General features: G+C 45.0%; 1 protein-coding gene and 1 long non-coding RNA gene across 2 annotated transcripts; both read right to left on the bottom strand.

The window, feature by feature from the left end:
• Window positions 1–8,413: 8,413 nt before the first annotated feature.
• On the bottom strand, window positions 8,414–9,075 carry LOC117363978. The gene is made up of 2 exons (XR_004540163.1): window positions 8,646–9,075; window positions 8,414–8,516 (listed from the first exon to the last, which is right to left on the bottom strand). It is a non-coding gene; the product is annotated as an uncharacterized LOC117363978 (long non-coding RNA).
• A 7,161-nt stretch (window positions 9,076–16,236) lies between these two features.
• IRF2BPL (interferon regulatory factor 2 binding protein like) lies at window positions 16,237–19,053 on the bottom strand. The gene has a single exon (XM_033952640.1). It carries the CDS (start codon window positions 18,824–18,826, stop codon window positions 17,015–17,017), a length of 1,812 nt encoding a protein of 603 aa, XP_033808531.1. The 5' UTR covers window positions 18,827–19,053; the 3' UTR covers window positions 16,237–17,014.
• Between the last annotated feature and the right edge of the window lie 570 nt (window positions 19,054–19,623).

Here is a 19,623-nt window from a genome sequence, read left to right as displayed (position 1 = left end):
CACATCTATTTTACATATTTAAGGACTTGTTTTGGACTTTTGTCAAACTATGTGGAACTGGAACTTGGTGCAGAATCTCCTCTGCCTCGTTTTTGTGTTCTGCTGGTTTTACCCCCAGGCTCGGGACCTTCTTTTCTAAAGCACTTGTGTACAGAACTGCTCATCGGTGCCAAGTAGCACCAATTATAGCAGTGGTCTCAAACTCGCAGCCCGCCAGGTACTATTTTGAGGCCCTCGGTATGTTTATGATAATCACAAAAGTAAAATAAAATAGTTTCTTGATCACATGTCACTTTAGCTATAAATTATTATTATTACGACTTAGCCAAAAAGAGTTTTACCTCATGCAAAATTGCAATTTCTTTAATAAGACGTTAACTATTTTTTCTGCGGCCCTCCAAATACCTACAAATGTGGCCCTGCAAAGGGTTTGAGTTTGAGATCACTGAATTATAGCTAATAAGTAGTTATTAATTTTAATTAGTAGCTCATTATTCAATCAGCTTATACACTTAGACCATATTCTAAAGCCTGTGCATTTTGCATGTTAAGCGTAAAATCATGCACAGGAGTTTGTAGAATTAAGGGGAATGTGGGGTTCAGTTGATTTAGTCTAAAATTTCTAGCCGCCAACATCCTACAATTCTGCTCGGGGTACAAAAGAACAAACAGAGCTAAAATCTGCTATAGTTGGCAAAAAATGATAGCCAGGACCAAAATATTTCCCTTTGGGATCAGGTTTGTTTATAGGCTATAAAGAGACAAAACATAATCAAGCCTGAACTCAGCAAAGAGAGACTCAAGTTTGTGTCTTCTATGACTCCCAGCTTCCTCTTTTCAAAAGGGAGTCGAACCGAATCTGATCGAGACGTTAAAGACAAGATCCTTCTATCTAAGGTTTTATGAATGACCTTTGTTCAATTGTAGGACAATTTTCTGTTTACTGGTCCAATCATTAATCTTAAGCATACTGGACTACTGTAATATCATATACCTGGGAGCCTATAAAAACACCATCAAACGTTTAAGAACAGTACAAAATGCCGCCGTCTGCCTCATCTTCGGCCTCAAAAAATACGACCACGTTAGCCCCTATTACGCTAAACTCCACTGGCTGCCGGTGGAGGCAAGAATCACCTTTAAATTCGCTTGCCTCTGCTTCAAAACCTTAGCAGGCTCTTCACCAATCTACCTATCTGAGCACCTTGAAATTGCTGGCCCCTCTCGTACTCGAAATACCTACCTGTTACACTGTCCAATTTGACACGGACTAGAGGACATGTAATGAAGCTAAGGGGGGACAGGTTCAGGACTAATGTCAGGAAGTTCTGCTTCACTCAGAGAGTGGTTGACACCTGGAATGCCCTCCCAGAGGAGATTATTGCGGAATCGACCGTCCTAGGCTTCAAGAGCAAACTAGATGCATATCTCCTTAAGAGAGGCATATAAAGATATGGTGGAGCAAACTAGATGCATATCTCCTTAAGAGAGGCATATAAAGATATGGTGGACTAAAAATTACGCCAGGTGTACACCTGGCGGGGCCTCCGCGTGTGCGGATCGCCGGACTTGATGGACCGAAGGTCTGATCCGGAGATGGCAGTTCTTATGTTCTCCTTTCCCTCCCTGAAGGGCTGCCTCTACAAAAAATTCCTTGACCGATCCCTAGCATTCCAAGCGGGCAAATGGAACAAATACCTCTCTACTCTCATCTCCAATTCCCCCCCACTATCAAACATTCAGGAAGTTAACTAAAACCTACCTTTTTGACAAATTCCTCTGATTTATCCTCCCTTCTCTTCTGACCTCTCCCCCCCTAGACCCTTACTACCTCATGTAACACTGCTATTTGTAACACCGCTGTATCTAACTTATAGCAAATGTAATTACTCCGAACATATAACCTAGCTGCTAAAATAACTTCACTGTATATTTATCGTCTAAAATGTAAAGGTAACTTGACCGAATATGTATCGTCTAAAATGTAAATGTAACATTAACGAAATTGTAACTTCGCTGTAAATGTAGTCTCTTCATCTGTTAACCACATAGAACTTCCATGGTATTGCGGTATACAAGAATAAAGTTATTATTATTATTTCCTTTTCAGCTACTTGATCTGAAGAGTAATGTATACACTTGATAGTGACCCAACTGGACCATAATAACGCTTTCTTCATTAGCCCTACTCATCAAGGTTGTTTCAGAACTGCACCAAGAATAATAATGGCCTCTTCCGTCATGGATATACACATAACGGCACTGGATCCCTGTTATCTGTCTCTTTATTGCTCTAACAAATGTATGATGTCTGAACTATGATTTTCTTATTCTGATTACTTTCTGGGAATAAATTATCCGTTATTCTATGGACAGAACTTTCCTTTCCATCACTTATTAACTGCGAATTGTAATGACTTGCCTTCTCAATGAAGATCTTATCGCTTTGGTCTTCCCCAAAATTTTGAAGACTGTTCTGTTTCAGCGATCCTTAGCAAATCATTTTTAATGATGATGAACAATAATTGTAATTATAGAAAGAAGTTAACCGAGTCGATCCCTGAGTTTCAGGGATGACTCAGAATACAAGTCAAAGGATTAGATTTAGAACTAACTTCAAACAGATAATTTACTCATACAAAAAATAGATTTTCCAAGCTAAATATCAAGGTATTCATTTACTCCTCTCCCCCCTTTTACAAAACCATGAAAGCAATTTTTAGCGCAGGCTGACATACTGAATACTCTGCTCTGCTCCTGTCAGAGTTCATCGGGAGCAGCGCAGAGCATTGAGCATGCCGGCCTGCGCTAAAAAACACCGCCAGTTTTGTTAAAGGACGGGGGGTACTTGATTTGGTTTTATATCCCATCCTTTCAGGAGAGCTCAGAATGGGTTACAAGTTTACATATATAACAAAGCCTGGTACAATATAACATGACACAGTGTGACAAAAGCATGACGAGCATTGCACAACAAACGTAGGAATGATTTGGCATTACCGCTGTTAGAAAAGGAAACTGACCCCGCCCTCCCCCCAAACCCCCCCCCCCCCAACAAACACCCATCATGTTGAATGTTATTGTATATTGCCATATCAGCAAGAATACTGAACAGGCTTCTGCTGAATCTGGATGCCAAGGGATGAGTGAAAACATTTTTCTATGGACTTCACACATCTCCCATCACTCAATGAGGAACCATCTACGTTTTGGGTTTATTTTTTAATTTGTGAATTTGTTTCATGGCGATAGGATATGAGTTTCAAAGGCTGAGTGGAATTGTCCAGATCAGAATGATGTGCACTAATGAAAGTGTCCTCCAATGCATCTGATAATATAGGAATCTTTATTCATCCAATGACATAAAAATACATCCAACGACTCAATGACTCATGCACATGTTTTGGCCAACAGGCTTTCCTCAGGAGTCTTGAGAGCCACCAATATGAATATCTAGAATCTATTCCCACTCTGATAGGTCTTACCAGACTTCGTTTTTAGCAGCGGGACGCTTGTACCTGATGTTATATTCACTTTTGGAGAAGTTTTAGTTGACTTTCTGTTTTGTTCGAAGTCTGGTAAGACTATCAGAGTGGGAATAGATTCTAGATATTCACATTGGTGGCTCTCAAGACTCCTGAGGAAAGCCTGTTGGCCAAAACATGTGCATGAGTCATTGGATGTATTTTTATGTCATTGGATGAATAAAGATTCCTATATTATCAGATGCATTGGAGGACACTTTCATTAGTGCACATCATTCTGATCTGGACAATTCCACTCAGCCTTTGGTACATTTGTGTTTGTGGTTTTGTCCCCCCCCCCCCCCCCCCCCCGTTTTTGCCTTTGATAGGACGTGAGTTGCCAGACTAAGTGAGACCAAAGGTCCATCTAGCGCAAAATCCTGATCCCAACTGTAGTCAAGCCAGGTCATAAGTAGCTGGCAGAAGGCAAGATTCATGTCTGATCCCAGGAATAAACACCAGCTTTTCTAGGGGGGGAATGTGTGGTGCAGTGGTTAAAAATACAGCCTTAGCACCTAGAGGCTGGGGGTTCAAAGCCACGCTGCTCTTTGTGACCCTGGTCAAGTCATCCCAGGTACATTAGATTGTAAGCCCACCAGGACAGGGAAAAATGCTTGAGCACATGACTAAATTTATGTAAACCGTTGCGAGTTCCCCATGGGAGAATGGTAGAGAAAATGGAATAAACAAACATGTTGCAGCTCCTCCCCCCCTCCCTCCGGGACTAGAGGAGTAACATGCAGCTGGCTCTCCTACCAAGTCCACACCATCAAGAACTTACCATTACTAGGTACAAACTATGAAGATCTTACGAGAAAGAGAAAATTCCTCTTCTGCCACATCGTACCCAGCGAGACTGCAGGGGCCTCCTGATTTTGTTGAGTTAAATGCTGCTGGTTATATCTCATCCACTGGATGCCCACAGACCAATGGGTGTTTTTAATATAGGTAGGTACCAACTTACAACCTTTTGCCATAGACATTCAGACAGGCTTTTATTCTAACAGAGATTGGGCTGGAGACATAAAGGTAGGAAATCGTCACACCTGATCGACAGCCACCAGAAAATCAGGAAACCAAGGGCAGGAGTTCGAAAAGGAGACATCCTTAAGTCTTTTCCAAACTAGATTTTAAAACTTCTCAACAGAAGATTCGAAAATGCATGTGCTACATGGCTCGGAAGAAAGTTTCATTCTCCTCGGAAGCCTCCAAATGCCAACACCTGCAGCTACTCAGACTTTTAGAGACATTTTAAAAAGAACATTGAAGCCAAAATTGAAACATCAGGATGGGGACACGTCTGGTAGTATTTAAGAACAGAGTTTGTTGGCAGAGGATGTCCTAAAACAAAAGCAGGAATACACCTCTAGGGACAAACCTCTAGGTCAGGGGTGTCAAAGTCCCTCCTCGAGGGCCACAATCCAGTCGAGTTTTCAGGATTTCCTCAATGAATATGCATGAGATCTATTTGCATGCACTGCTTTCACTGTATGCTAATAGATCTCATGCATATTCATTGGGAAAATCCGACTGGATTGCGGCCCTTGAGGAGGGACTTTGACATCCCTGCTCTAGGGTCTAGGGTGGCTAAAAAAAACAATCCTAATTGGAAACGGAGGTAAGCTTGCCATTTTGCAACCTACAAGGGGACTACACAGGGGGATAGTGATTAAGGTACAATAAAAGATGCCCCCCACACCCATTCAGAATTCCCCCTAGCTAGACTCGGCCTTGGCAAGACTCTCTGTTAACCAAAACACACCCCTCCCACCAGCCCCTGGACCCCCAGATCTGCTCAGAGATGGCCCCTGCTGGTCCAGTAGTCCTGATCTGGTACCAGCTTCAAAATGACAATAAGGCAAGATAACAGCACTATTACCACAGCATACAGGCAATTTGTTTGTAGGAATGAGCAGGTTTCAAATAAACACTGGGATATACGAGTATTCCTTGTTTCCCTTAGGAAGTCAATGTGTGCTCTAGCCCCAACCATAACACACCTCCTTCCCACACACATGTAGAAAACCAACTAGAGGAGAGAACCAAGATGGCGACCGAGTAAATCGCGTCTGCAAGAGGCTCCTGCATCTTTTGGCGACTTTACATTTCTACTAAATACCTTTTCCACGGGCTATGCCTAAGCACAGGGGCATTCTTCCAGCTTCCTCTGCAACCTTGTTGACATGGCAAGCGGCAATTACATCCTACGCCGTCCCAGTTGGAGTGGGCAGACCTCGGTCTTGGAGGGCGAGGTGTTGCTTAGCCCATTGGGGCCTGGAGTTCCTCCGCATTCCGGGAGGATGTCGGTGACACCATCAGCAGCGCAGGAAGCACCGGAGCTGATGTCTCCGTCGGCATTGCAGATCTCACCCCTGACCCCGGAAATGGTTTATAGCTTGCCAACTTCTCTACTAGACATCGGAGGAACCGAAGCCTGTACTAAATCAGGGAAGGAGGAGGTGGAACCCAAGATGGAATTGCCCGGAATATGGAATTTCATGGATTCAAAATTTCAATGTTTCCTGATGTTTCAAAATGGACGCAAGTCAGACGGAAGAAATTCCTGGCCTATCGTCAGTTAACTCCGAGTATGGGAGCAACTTTTCAGTTACATTTTCCTTGTAAATGCTGTATTACCTATGGGGGTATTAGATATATATTTTATGAACCTGATCAGTTGAACTTTTTTCTTGAGGGTAAGGCAGCTGGAAGACTTTCAGAGGCTTCCATGGAGTCCCTCAACCAGGCCATTAGTTAAAAGAATCCAACCGCACTCGGTAACGTGATTTAATTTGAACTATTCCTGAAAACCAACTTCCCTTGGAGGTGATGGATTCTCTCTTCCCATATTGTGGACTTTGATATTGGTTACTAATGTGGAATTATTTCATAATTTGTTTTGTTTCTTATTTCAAGTGTTTATTTCTAGCTAAATTGTTGTTTAACAAAGTAAAAGTATAAATAAATAAAAAGAAAAAAAACAAACAAACCCAGCTTTCCAAAATCAGATCTTACATGTGTAGGCAAGTGCAGGGCTTTAGTTTGACTACTTTAGGCCCTTACTAACAAAGAAAAATGGCAAAAACAAGTTTCAATGCTTCTCTCCCAAAATGAAGCGAACTATCCAATGAGCCAAGCGTTATTTGGGGAAGAGAGCTCTCTCTGAATAGCTCTGGGTTAGGGAAAGTCTCAGTGATTCTGGATTCTTGGAAAGGCCTAGTCCGTCCGTACCCAGGAATAAAAACCCCAGATAAAGGCCAAATGGCCCATACGCAGCATCTACTATCTCCTCCTCTCCCTATTGGCTAAGGCTCTTAACATCTGCATCTCCTCTTCTTATTATACCTGCATTGTGATGTCACAGAACTTTAGTAACATAGAAACATGACGGCAGATAAAGGCTGAATGGCCCTTCCAGTCTGCTCATCCGCAGCATCCACTATGTCCTCCTCTCCCTATTGGTTAAGGCTCTTAACATTTGCATCTCCTCTTCCTATAGGCTAAGGCTTTTTCACCTGCATTGTGAGGTCATAGAGCTTTATGGTTAAAGAAACATTGTATCAAACACTCAATAGAATTAGGAGTACAATCATTCAATACTATAATGCTCAAATATCTCAAAAATTCTTCACAAGAGAGAACTATATAATATGCATGTATTAAAAATATTAAACAAACAAAATTGTGCTTAGTGAAAGCCAACAAGCTGTTAGTATCGGAGCTGAGGACTACCAGCTCAGGCTTATAGGCTTCATAGCACCCCTCCCTCCCAATTCTAAATATTCACGCCATATAAACATATTTGAAGGATACTTATCTTGGCTAGAAAAGTTGTTATAGTCCAGAGTTCACAATCCAAAGTGCTCAGTGCTCCCTAAACAGTCTTCTCAAATCAAAAAAGACAAAACTCAAAAGCATAACCCATGTGCAAAATCGCAATGTCCACAATCCCACTTCTCAAGAAAGTTTGAGAAGCTGAATTGTGGACATTTGAGAAGAATGTTGGCTTTCACTGAGCACAATTTAGTTTCTTTAATATTTTTAATACATGCATAGTATATAGTTAATTCTCTCTTGTGAAGAAATTTCTAGAAACATTGTAACATGGCAGATGAAGGTGATATGGCCTATCCGCATTGTCTCTTCAGCTGAGCCTTCCCTGGCCTATTGGAACTGCTTATTTCTATTCTTTTTTTATTACTAGGTTATGTACCCTATCCTGCTGTGTTTACAAGAGGTGGCTAATTCAGTTTTAATACATAAAAGAAACGATACTAGGGAACTTTCATAGAAACATGATGGCAGATAAAGGCCAAATGGCCCATCCCCTATCCCAGGCCCTCTTGAATTTAGACACACCTCTTCTGGAAGACGGTTCCACACATCTAAGTGTTTCCTTAGATTGCTTCTGAACCTATCACCTCTCAGCTTCACCCTATGCCCTCTCCTTCCAGAACATCCTTTCAAATGACAGAGACTCGCCTCATGTGCATTTATGTCATGTATTCAGAGCCTCTCAGAAAAGTGCAAGGACTACACTATCTGTTGTACTACGTTACTCATCGGAGGTCAAGAAGGAAAAGTCATATAGCAGTGAGCTACACTTCTAAGACGATGCATACATAACCTTTGGAATCTGCAGAAAAACCTTGCAACTTCTCTGGTACAGACATAATACAACACCTGAAAGGATCCACCTCCAACCTAGGTAAAGTTAGTGCAGTCAGTCCGTTTGTGAGTTTGTCATCGCTGCTGCACAGATGATACCAGAAAACAAGAGCATTTTTAGTCACAGTCCTCGTACCCTTTGTTTCGGTCCATTACTGCGACAAAATTCTCCAATATCATACACGAGGGTTGATCCATAAGTCAGGGCAACTATTTTTTTCTCTTGAAAATGCACCAACACTGGAAATCTAATATATACGGTTGAAAGAGTGTGACACGTACTTCTTTATGTTGCCACCAGATGAGAGATGAGTGCAGCGGTCTCTGGTAGGGGAGAAGCAAAAGATGACATTTAAATCATCGTTTTATTAACAAACAAGTAATAAATGTTATAGCTGTTTCATTAAAGCAAGCAAGCAATCAGCTTGAGAATATGTTTAACTATTAACAAACCCCAGCGCTGTAAACTGACTGCTGCGTGAGCTGTAGTGTTTGTCATGTAGGATTATGGCGTTCTGCAACAGTTCTGGATGTTTCTTCCGTACTGCAGAAATGACTTCCAATACTGAGAATTCACAGTATGTCCCTCAGGAAATGGATGACGCACAAGACAGCCTGGGAGACTACTTTGAAGGATTTGAACAGTTAAACAGTTCGTACTTGGTTCACACACAAATGTATATACGGTATTAGATTTCCAGTGTTGGCGCATTTTTGCGAGAAAAAATAGTTGTCATGACTTATGAATCAACCCAGGTTGAGTTGGGAGGCTACAGCGCCATTCCCTCCTGCACTCACTTTCGGAAGCAGAAATCCTACCAAGGTCCTCAAACTCGAGAGAGCGAATACCCCTTGAAATGCATAGCTCGTTTTGCTCCGAGATTGGATCCACGAGTCAGGGTAGGGGGGAAACTTGCTGTGGGTTAGGAGGGGGGGCTTTTTTTTTTTTTTTGTCAAAACCCCAAACAGCCCCTGCTCTCCCTGCTTGCCGGTTCAGGCAGGGAGAGCAGGGGCTGTTTTGGGGTTTTGACAGGCAGGAAGAGGCGCTGTGCTAGCGATTTTTCTTCTAAGCACAGCTCCTCTCCCCCCTTTTACTGGCGATTTTCTGCACACATATAATTTGCATGCTATTGTGTTGAAAATTGCCAGTAAAACTAAATCGCTCCCACCACGGAATTCTTTTTTTTTTTTTTTTTTTACTGTGGTGTCAGAGCTTAGAGAATCCATCCCCAAGTCAGACAGTGGGTGAAGACTCCAATTCACTACTGCCACAACGAAAGGCAAGCTGGCTGGGCATCTAGGGAGACACTTTCTTCAGCAAAATAAGATCCTCACAGCCTCAGAACATCAACTTGTGCTTCTGTTTGATGTCCAATTCCTGTTATGTGAGAAGCACGCTAATGGAGTAATTTTGGCTGTTCAGTTTATTACATTCTTGTGGGGGGGGGGGGGAAGAGAGGAACTTGAAAGGTGAAAGTTTAACTAAGGTGGCTAATGCCTTTACACTGCTACTCCTTTAACACAGAATGGAAAATGTTTGCACAAGCTACAAAAGGTACGAGCACTGCATAAATCATTTGGGCCCCTGTCTATCCAGCTTCTCAGAAAGAACTAAGGCAGTGCATCATCTAATGCTGCCTTTTGAAAAATTCCTAAAATTAAAATGACAATTTCTCTCTCCTTTCTAAGCAGCTGGTTAGATCAAAAAGTACGAAGCCCTTTTGATGGAAAACTGGATGAGAAACTTTGCTTTGTTCTAGCTGATAACACCTTCTAGAGCTGCAACCGAGTCACTTCAATGGAATGAACCATATATAGGCTTAGCTGTCTGCGCAGAGAAATTCTAATTAAAGGTTCCAGTTTATCCAGAGGTGAGCCAGCCCCTTCCTCCTTCTGTGTCAGCTGGGGAGTCTCATCTTCCCACCCTCTGATCCTACGCAGCAGCAAATGCTGGGCTACTCTCCCCCTACCGAATAAAACTGCTAAGCCTGACTATTTTAGACTCTGCCCACAAATCCACTTGTGGATTACTAGAACAATGCAGAAACTGTAAGAAGCCATTCATCTTCCCAGCCCTGAGGGAGGCTGCTGACAGTGGGGGAATTCTCCAATGACTTATAGCTGCACAGACATGTAACATGTTCCAATTACAGAGCAGGCGGGTCACGTGCTGTCTGGTCCAGGAGGCAGTCAGCTGAAGTGAATTCCAGCCCAGGCCATTTCATTGGCTCTCCCAATGTTTTTAATCATCAAGCGCAAGCAGCCAAGATCTGCAGTCAACATGGGTGGGGTTTCGCTTCTGCATTCTGAACGTAAACCACTACACAAAGAGAGACTCCATTACAGGCTCAAACTGAAATTACAAATCAGACAGCAAGAGCTGCCAGTTCTCTCTCGGCCTGCAGGAGATTCACTTACAAGCCATTTACGGGTCTTGCAAATCAAAGCGCTCTGTGCTGCAATCCTCTGCAGAACGACACGGAGCAAGCAATAAATGGGTAATTTTGCTGAAAAGGGGCAAAATAGATGCTTTGCCAACTAATGACAAGTAAAGGCAGTCTGTCTACAGCAGAATAAAATATGATCCAAACTTCTGAAAGCACGGCCATGAACTAATGTGATCCGAACATAGTTTAGAAAGCTCTTCTCGTAACATGCTTTACGCCAAACAGAAATCTAAGCTCAGCACTGAAAAGCATGCGCAGCGCTGTACATTCAACAGACAGTCGCTGCTCAGAAGAGCTTACAATCTAATTTGGCCAGACAGGACATATGGGGGGGGGGGGGGGGAGAGAATGAGAGCATGGACATAGGTAATTTTGTGGTGAGTGAGAGTTAGGAGCAAAGCTGCCTGTAGCAAAAATAGAGGAGGATTTCATTAAAGAGAGCACATTGCTGGGACCCTCATGTTAAGAAGAAATGCTGTGCAGTGCAAGGAGCTCAGAGCATGACGGCCGGTGGCTCCTGAGACTCTTATACCTGATTTAGTTAGTCCTTTTGAGAGCGCAAGGTGAGGGAAAAGAAACTAGGCTGGAAGGTGGTTGATTTTCTTTGCTATACTAAGTAGCTGGCTGCTTCCCAAGTACACAACTGCTATGAACAGAGTAAAGCCAGTTGATTTTTCACCAGTCTTAAGGTTTGCCTCGGGAATATTTGGTGTAGCCAACTTTCAGCTATTACAAAATAAAACGTCAACATCTTCTGTGAGGGCTTTTCCATTTTTATGTGTTTATTATTGCTTCCACACTTAGAAACATAGAAAGTGACAGCAGATAAGGGCCAAGGCCCATCAAGTCTGCCCACACCAATGACCCTCCCCTACCTCCCTTTGCGAAGAGAACCCACCATTCGATCCCATTTAGCTTTAAAATCAGGCACACTGCTGGTAGGTATGTAAAAGGTAATTTTGTTTTAAAAGGCAAACTTACAAATCCTATACCTCTGTTAGCTCCACTGAGAGAAGCAACAGAGCAAATAGTCATTATCCTAACCAAAACAACAGTTGTCATGTTTAGCATTTCTAGTCTCAGGTGTTTGTAAATCTAGCTGTTTATTTTCCAGCTAACTTGGGTATTCTTGAGGACACAAAGGCCTAGATTCTACAAATGGTGCCTTACTTAATTGGTAAAGCCATTAAAAAAAAAAAAAAATGTAGGCACCTACTGGCAGCTAGAAAAATGGCACCGCAATCGCATCTACGGGAGGCGCCTTAGCACGCCCAAGGTCAAAGTAGGCTTTGGTTAACACCAGAAATGACCTTATGCGTTCTAAGGTGCCTCCACAGATGCGACTCTCATCAAAATGTAGGTCTTTCAAACCTTGGCCTCCATTTCCAGCAAATACCTTTGATGGAAGCCGTGATTCTATAGACAGCACAATGGCGCAATTACCATGCAATTGTGTCCGTTTACAGAATCTCTTTAGACAGGTCATATAAGATGAGATTGAGATGTGCAGCTGCATAGCCTTTTTGAAAATACAGGAGAAATGGGCATTCATGTGCTCACGCGTTTGCAGCAAAAACATCCATTTGAGAAAAACATAAAATATTGACAGGCTTAAAGCCAGCATAGAACCAGTTATCTTGGCAGGTATTACCCCAATGCCACCCACTCCCTCAACAGCAGCTAAAACCTTCTGGGTTTGATACATGCAGATTTACCTACGCATCCAGCGCAAATTGGGCTTGGAAATAAGGGCTTTTGTGTTTATGTACAATTGCTGGTACATTTTCAGGTGGCAACAGGGCAGTGGAGGCTGTAAGACAAGCATGAGGAATGTTTTCCTGTCTTTATCCAGCAAACAGGTATTTTAAATGTGCTTTCTAGTATCAGTTAAAAGGTTAAAGCAAAAGCCCTACTAGTACTCATTTCATCTTTAACACTGGCTCCATTACCTTATTATAAAATGATGGTCTTTTAATACATATTTCTTTCCCCATCAAAGGGGAAGCTCTGCTTTAGACAATATTTTATCCCACTTGCCCCACAGGAAAGCAATAGAGCCTGAACAAATAGAAAAGCATTAGTCCAGTAAGAAGCTCTGTCTGCGCTCTGCTTTACTCTGGGTAACGGTTTGTAATTTCTAAATCAGCCTGACCCATTTTTCTTCCCTGGTTCCTGCTTAAATGTCTCTCATTTTGTATCTGATCCAGTTTCAACACTTTAAATGATGTAATAACTGCCCTATGTATGCATCTCATCTGGTTACAAATTACTGATCACATCTGAAAGAAAACAAGTTCTTCCTCCCTTAGGATGGATTCACTTCTGCTTAAGCCAGCTCTCCCAGCAATGCTGCTGTCCTTTTCACTGCAAATGACACAAGGAGTCGGAGAAGAAGAGATTCGCATTGTAAGAGAGTTTAAAATGCCAGTTTTTATGTAAATATAATTACAATCATGAAGTAAAAGGTTATTTGTAATATCCCTAAGTCTTAGCTAACAGCACAAAGCTGCTGCTCGCCAGGGATCTGACTCCAAGAATAGTTCCTTGAAGACTGCCTGCCACATTAATGACAGCATGCAATGTTATGACTTGTAAATTAATACGCCAATGGGATTTTCCCCAATTTATAGGACTGAGGCATGTGTGCATCCTCACCAATTATCTCCAATGGGAACAGCTTTTTAAAACAATAATTCAGAGGCAGTCGAGTCTTCTCAGAAGATAAAGTAGCTGTAATGCAGTTCACTCTGTCCATGTAAATACTCGTGTTAATAACCATATATATGAGCAAATTGGAAAAAGGCTGATCAAACTCAGATAGATCATGTTTTATTCAGACCTCTTCCCTCACCTATTCAGTTTATATGGCTGTGGTGTAAGAAGGATCACCTCTGGAAATGTCTAGCAAATGCTAGGGCAGCATATTTCCTGGAGTAAGAAGCTGCACTATACCCAAGCAACCTAACCCTGGCCAGCATTTTCAGGGACAGTTTATATGATATTACAAAACATCTGGGGTGGTGAAGAGTCTCCTGAAAATACAGGCAGGGAATAAAGGACTGGATGAAAAAAAATATTAAGTGGACCCCTCCCCCACTACCATTGCACGCATCCTTCTGAAAGTCTATAAAAAGATCAACTGGAAACAGCTGCCGTCTTCCACAGGCAAATGCTAGATATCATCCACTAAACAGCAACTGCTTAAAAGACTGGATGACAACGATGAATATTAGACCTTTCAAATAGATCTGGCACTCAGCCTGAGCGATTCAAAACAAAACCGCCATCTAAAAAGAACATTACCAATTTGGGCTATAATGCCTGTGTGCTCCAAGGTCTGCTCATGTTTGCAGAATGCTATGTAGTGCCCAGAAGGCTGCTCACTCCGCACACCAACATCTTCTGCCTGCCACGCTTTTCCCAATCTACATTAATCTTAACAAAAACTCCAGCCAACACATTAAGGGCTAAAATGCCACCTGGGCAGATCGACCAATGAGTCAAAGCAGGAACAATTGCACAAATAATGACACCTGAGAACATGTACTGCACAAAACAAGGTTGAAAGAGAAAGATCTCATTTAACATGTGTTTTCTGAGCATCAACTCTGCAGATCCGGGAGGGAACGAGCTGCCAAACAGGTCACAGCAAATCAAAGTGTTCTTCAGGAACACAGAACAGTACTGCTAAGTGCAAAAGCCTTGCAACTCTCATCCATGCACACTAACAAAATGCTGAACAAAGCTGCTTTTTGCCTGACTCATCATATACATGCACAAATCAAGCATGAATGAAAATGCCAGCTAGCTGAAAGAATCAGCTGGGGTGTGTGTGTGTGTATACTGTCATATACACATACAGGCACACACACCTTTAACACCGTTGGCAACACACATGACCAGGTCAAGTCATCCGGAAAATCAAGTAGCCCTTCTGTCAACATTTACTCCCTTTTAATCCTGGCTTTGGGCAACTCCCACCTGTCAAGGAGGCTCAATGTACTCAAGTGGAAGGAAGACACCAGTTCCTAAATGTCTAACACTAGCTTCTTACCATTGTCTACCCACTAAAACACACAGTTCCAAGTACTCTTCTTTCCAATGCCACCAAGAAACCGTACCTTTTTTCTGAAAGCTTGTTACGGGTATGCCTCTTCCACATTAAGTATCGTTTTCCATCAAAGCTTTATCCAATGGATATTTCACATATCCAATATACTAGGGTTCATTTGTGTTACTACATGAAATATGCTCCCCCAGTACTCAAGGACAGACCTACGTAATTTGTTCACCATTTTCCTATATATATGATCAGAGCAGCACTAGGTCAAACAAGGTTGAATTCAATTAGGGGTTGAGAGCAAATAAAGGCAAAGGAATTAACTGCAGCCATCAGACAATTTGAATGATCAGCTGAAGTTAATTATCTCTGATGACTAGTGAATGTGACTCATCCTAGCACAAAACTTGGCAGCAGACACAAAAACACAAACGCACTAAATATGTTCAGAGAACAAGTCTAAAAATGATCAAGAAAGCATATCGTCCAGTTGCAAAATAAAGTGCTCAAACGAACAAACACCAGTAGAGCTCCAGTTAAGATAATCAAGGCACGACAGCTGTGCAGTTCAGGATTCCCCATTTTGTGTCACTAGCAGGAAGAGAAACTGAAAATGTAACCAAGTCAAGCCAAACAGGGAGTTCCCAAGACACAAAAAGCTTTATGGGGCACCGCCACCATCCAGCTCTCCAAAGCTGAGCCTCACCTTTCACCTAATGCACTCAAAGACCGTCCAGCAGGCAAAATCTGCCGCCTTGTTTTCAACAGCTCTGTTAGTTTTTAGCATTGCCGTGAGGTGCTTCACAGAAAGGGCTACAGTTCCTTCATTTGCTTGCGCTTCGAACGGCCTAGTGGTAGAGCTGCTGTCTCTGCACCCAGAGGTTATGGGATCAAATCCCAGCACTGCTCCTTGTGACCCTGGATACATCACTTAATCCTCCATTGTCTCAGGTACAAAATAAGTACCTGTATAAGCGCAAAAGGCAATTCCCTTTTCCCACTAGTCAAGAGGCCTGTGTTTGCATTCTAAGTAAGCATTTCCACCGCTCATGCATGCACAAAAGTTAACTAAAGCCTTTGCACTAGTTACTCTTCAAAACGTTTTTAGAAAATAACCAAGCTATTGCTTAAATGAAACCAATCAATCACAGCAACAAGCATTGCCAGCCTACACTGTACTGCACCTTTCCCAATACAGTCCACTTTGTCTTTTTTGTGTATGAATTTATTCATCACACTGCCAATTTCTCCACAATGTACAAAACCAGAGGTGGAAATGCAGAACCGTAAACAGAAACTGCTCAGTCAGCATCTGTTACTGCAACATTTCCTAGGTGTATGCAAAGCAGGCACAGTGCCAGGATCCAGACAAACAGCTCACTACCACCCAACCTCTGAGAAATAAGGACATGCAACCTGCCCTAGAATTTTCTCCTAGGAAAAAGGTGTGTTGGGACTTGTAGAAATTAAGTATGATTTGGCATCTCCTACAGAAGACCACTAGAAAATAAAAAAAAACTGAAACTACTCAGAAAGCTGTAATATCAATTGAATTTATTACAATTTTACTAAGCTCCAAGGCACGTTACAGTGTTTTGTTAACTACAGAAATGTATAAAGGACAAACAGAGCATGGTTTTGTTTTTATCTACAGCATTTTGCTTCTACTGCTCAAAGCTTCCGTGCATTAAAAAAGCAAAAACAAAAAACAAACAAAAAAAGCCACACATGATAAAAAAAAGGGTTCGATAAAAAAAAAAAAAAAAAGAGATAAAAAGAAAAACATTTTTCCTTTACAAATTTGCAACAAATCCCCCAGCACACACACCCACACACAACCCACCATTGCAAATGGAACAAAAAACCTGAAGGACTAACACCAGAGCTTGTAAAAAAAAAAAAGAAAAAGGCAAACCAAATAGAAAAAGCTGTCAACATTTGTAGCAATTTTAGGCATCCACACTGGCCTTGGAAATTTTTTTTCCTTTTTTTCATCTTTTTTTTTAAGATTTTCAGAGAAGTGCATACATTTACAAAAATACACACCAGCAGCAGGAATTTGCTAAGTGCTATAACTCTGTACCTAGCCAACGCACTGCCACCCCAAAAAAAAAAAAAAATATTGAGAACAGGTATTATGTAGTAACCAAACAATATTATAATCTGTTTAACAAAAACCAGCTTCATCCTTCAAGTGAAGATTACATACCTTTGTTTCAAAATATAGAAACATAGCACGAAAATAATGTCTATACATAAGACTAACTTGTTTTTTTGCAGTTTGTCCTATTCACAAAGTACAGAAGGTTTTCTCTTTAAGGGTCTCTCTCTTTTTTCACTTTAACGTCTCCAGCTAAAATGGTTGCAATCTCCCCCTGCATGAATGCCCAAGGCACATTGGAACCCACCAAAGGACATTTCTCTCCACTCGGACAATACACCTCTCCGGTGGCACCTTGGGCCTTGATGCTCTCTCGGGAACAAGGGAAGCAGAACTTGTGACTGGGCACAGACGGGCACTGGACAAAGTGGGTGTCCTCCAAGCGTTCGTGGCAAATGGTGCAGCAAAGGGGGCCACTGTTGGCCATGGGCGAATCTGGAATGTTCTGAGGGTGGACCTGGTCCATAGCCGAGTGGGCGTTGGGCGGCGGAGGCGCCGCCTGAAGGTTCATGTCCCCATTGCGGGATGCCAGCCGGCGCGGGCCCGCCGGCGAGACGGGGCTGCTGCTGTTCCTGCGGGTGGAGGTGGTGGAGTGTACCGAGGCGCCGTCTTTGGGCGAGTGGGCGTTGCCCAAGGTGTCCGTCACCGACATGAGGGCGGCCATGGGCGAGGGCCCGTTCTGGGGCACCGAGGGCTCCGGCGGGCTGGTGCGAAAGGCCCCGGAAGAAGTCATCGTCAGCTTGAGCGCCTCGCTCTGGCCGGCCATCCACTGCTGCTGGCGCTGCTGTTCGTCGGGCAGCTTGAGGGCCCCCTCGGCGGAGTCGGGCTCGGGGGAGGCCTTCCTCTTGCGGACGCCGGGCCGGGGTGCCCCGCCGGGGGCGGGCCGGGGCACGTTGACCAGGGCGCTGGGCAGCACGGGGAAGCCGGCGTCCAGGTAGGGCTGGGGCAGCATGTCAGGCCCCACCAGCTCCTTGAAGAAGCGCACCGACTCGGGCAACAGGTCGCCCAGCAGGCGCCAGTCGCCCGAGCCGTGCTTCTTCTCGTACTCCAGGTACTTGAAGCCCGAGGAGAGGCCCCGGCCGAAGTCCTTCATGCAGTCCTGGTACATCTGCTTGGCCACGCCCGAGGCGCTGGAGAAGACGTTGACCGAGCCGCTGGGGTACTCGACGAACAGCTTGAGCTCGTAGTCCAGGCCCGGCTTGGCCACGGCGTCGAAGGCGAAGACGCGGCCCAGCAGCGCGTGGTCCTTCTTGAAGCGCACGTCGAAGGGCGCGCAGGCGGCCAGCGCGTGCAGCGTCTCGCGCACCAGCTTGGGCTTGCCGGGCCAGTCGTCGGCGCGCGCGCGCAGGCTCTCGCTCAGCTCGCTCAGCGCCTCGGCGTTGCGCTGCTTCTCCTTCAGCTCGCGCTCCTGCTCCGTGCTCGAGACCGAGGCGGGCCGCTTGGCGTCGGGCGCCGCGCGCGGCCCGTTCAGCAGCGTCTGCGGCAGCAGGTTGGGCGGCAGCGGCGCCAGCGCGTGCGCGCGCCGCGAGTTGGGGCTCTGGCGGTTGAGCTCGGGCGGCCCCTCGTCCGCCTTGGGGAAGCCGTTGGGCAGGCGCGCCCCCGACGCCGCCGCCGGGTAGTCGAAGCGCGTCCTGCCCTCGGCGCTCAAGGCGTAGCGCTCCAGGCCGGCCGCCGCCGCCACCGCCGCCGCCTTGGCGTCGGGCTGCGCCGGCGTCTTGAGGGGGGGCGCGGCGGCGGCGGCGGCGGCGGGGGGCCCCGGCGAGCGGCCGTCCTGGAAGCCGTGCGCCCGCTTCAGCTGCCGCGCCGTCTCGATGACGAACTCGATGCGGTCGGCGCCCTCGTAGTTCACGCAGCCGCGGCACACCGGCTCGCTGAAGTCCCAGATCATGGCCCACGGCATGCGCGGCAGATCGCACAGGTAACACGACTGCCTCCGCGACGACGACGACACCTGCGCCGCCGACATGCCGCTGACGAGCAGGACGAGCCTCGCGCTGCTTCCTCTCCTGCACCGCCGCTCTGCAGCAGCGCGGCGGCGGCGACCGCGGCTCCCTCTGCGCACGCGCGCCCCGTGCCACCTGGCTGGGCCCGTGACGTCACCGCCCGCCGCGGACGGACGCAGCGCGCATGCGCCGCGCCGCGCCGCCCGCTTTCTGCTGACTGGGCGCTTTCGCGCTCTGCAGCGAGGACCCCGGCAAAGGAGCGAATTGAGGGAACACCTAGGGAGCAGAACTTCACTGTTATTAGTATTCAGCTACGGCCTCAAATCAGAGCCAGGACTTTTTACTAGCAGCTACCCAGACATTTTGCGTCTTTTCCACATAAGCCACGCCACCTTATAAATGATTAAACGATTCAAGCCCTCCCAGGAAATTAGTCACGTGATTTGAATAATGACTCGGGGGCGGAGCCTCCCACCCCCACCCCCCCCTTGTATATCACTTTCCCCAAGTATTCACTTAGCGTGGTGGTAGCTAAAACTGTGGCGGGGCATTTTCCCCCAATACTGACAAGTTCACATATAGAAACGGAGACGGATGAAGGCACTTAAAGATTATCCATGCCCTCTCTCTTACAGGCCATACACTTGGGGGCAATTCTAGAAACCCTACACAGGCCGGAGCTGTGCCTATATAAGCCCTTCGGGCCGCCCCACGCCAACACCGGAAGTGGCGTTAGGTGGCCTAAAGTGCCTATGTAAGTATGAACATTTCCGGCGCCTATCTTTCGATTCTCTATAGGACGCCGTCACGTGATTGACAC

Source organism: Geotrypetes seraphini, chromosome 7 (genome assembly GCF_902459505.1).
Source record: "Geotrypetes seraphini chromosome 7, aGeoSer1.1, whole genome shotgun sequence".
Taxonomy (NCBI): domain Eukaryota; kingdom Metazoa; phylum Chordata; class Amphibia; order Gymnophiona; family Dermophiidae; genus Geotrypetes; species Geotrypetes seraphini.
This window is presented reverse-complemented; position numbering and strand designations above follow the sequence as displayed.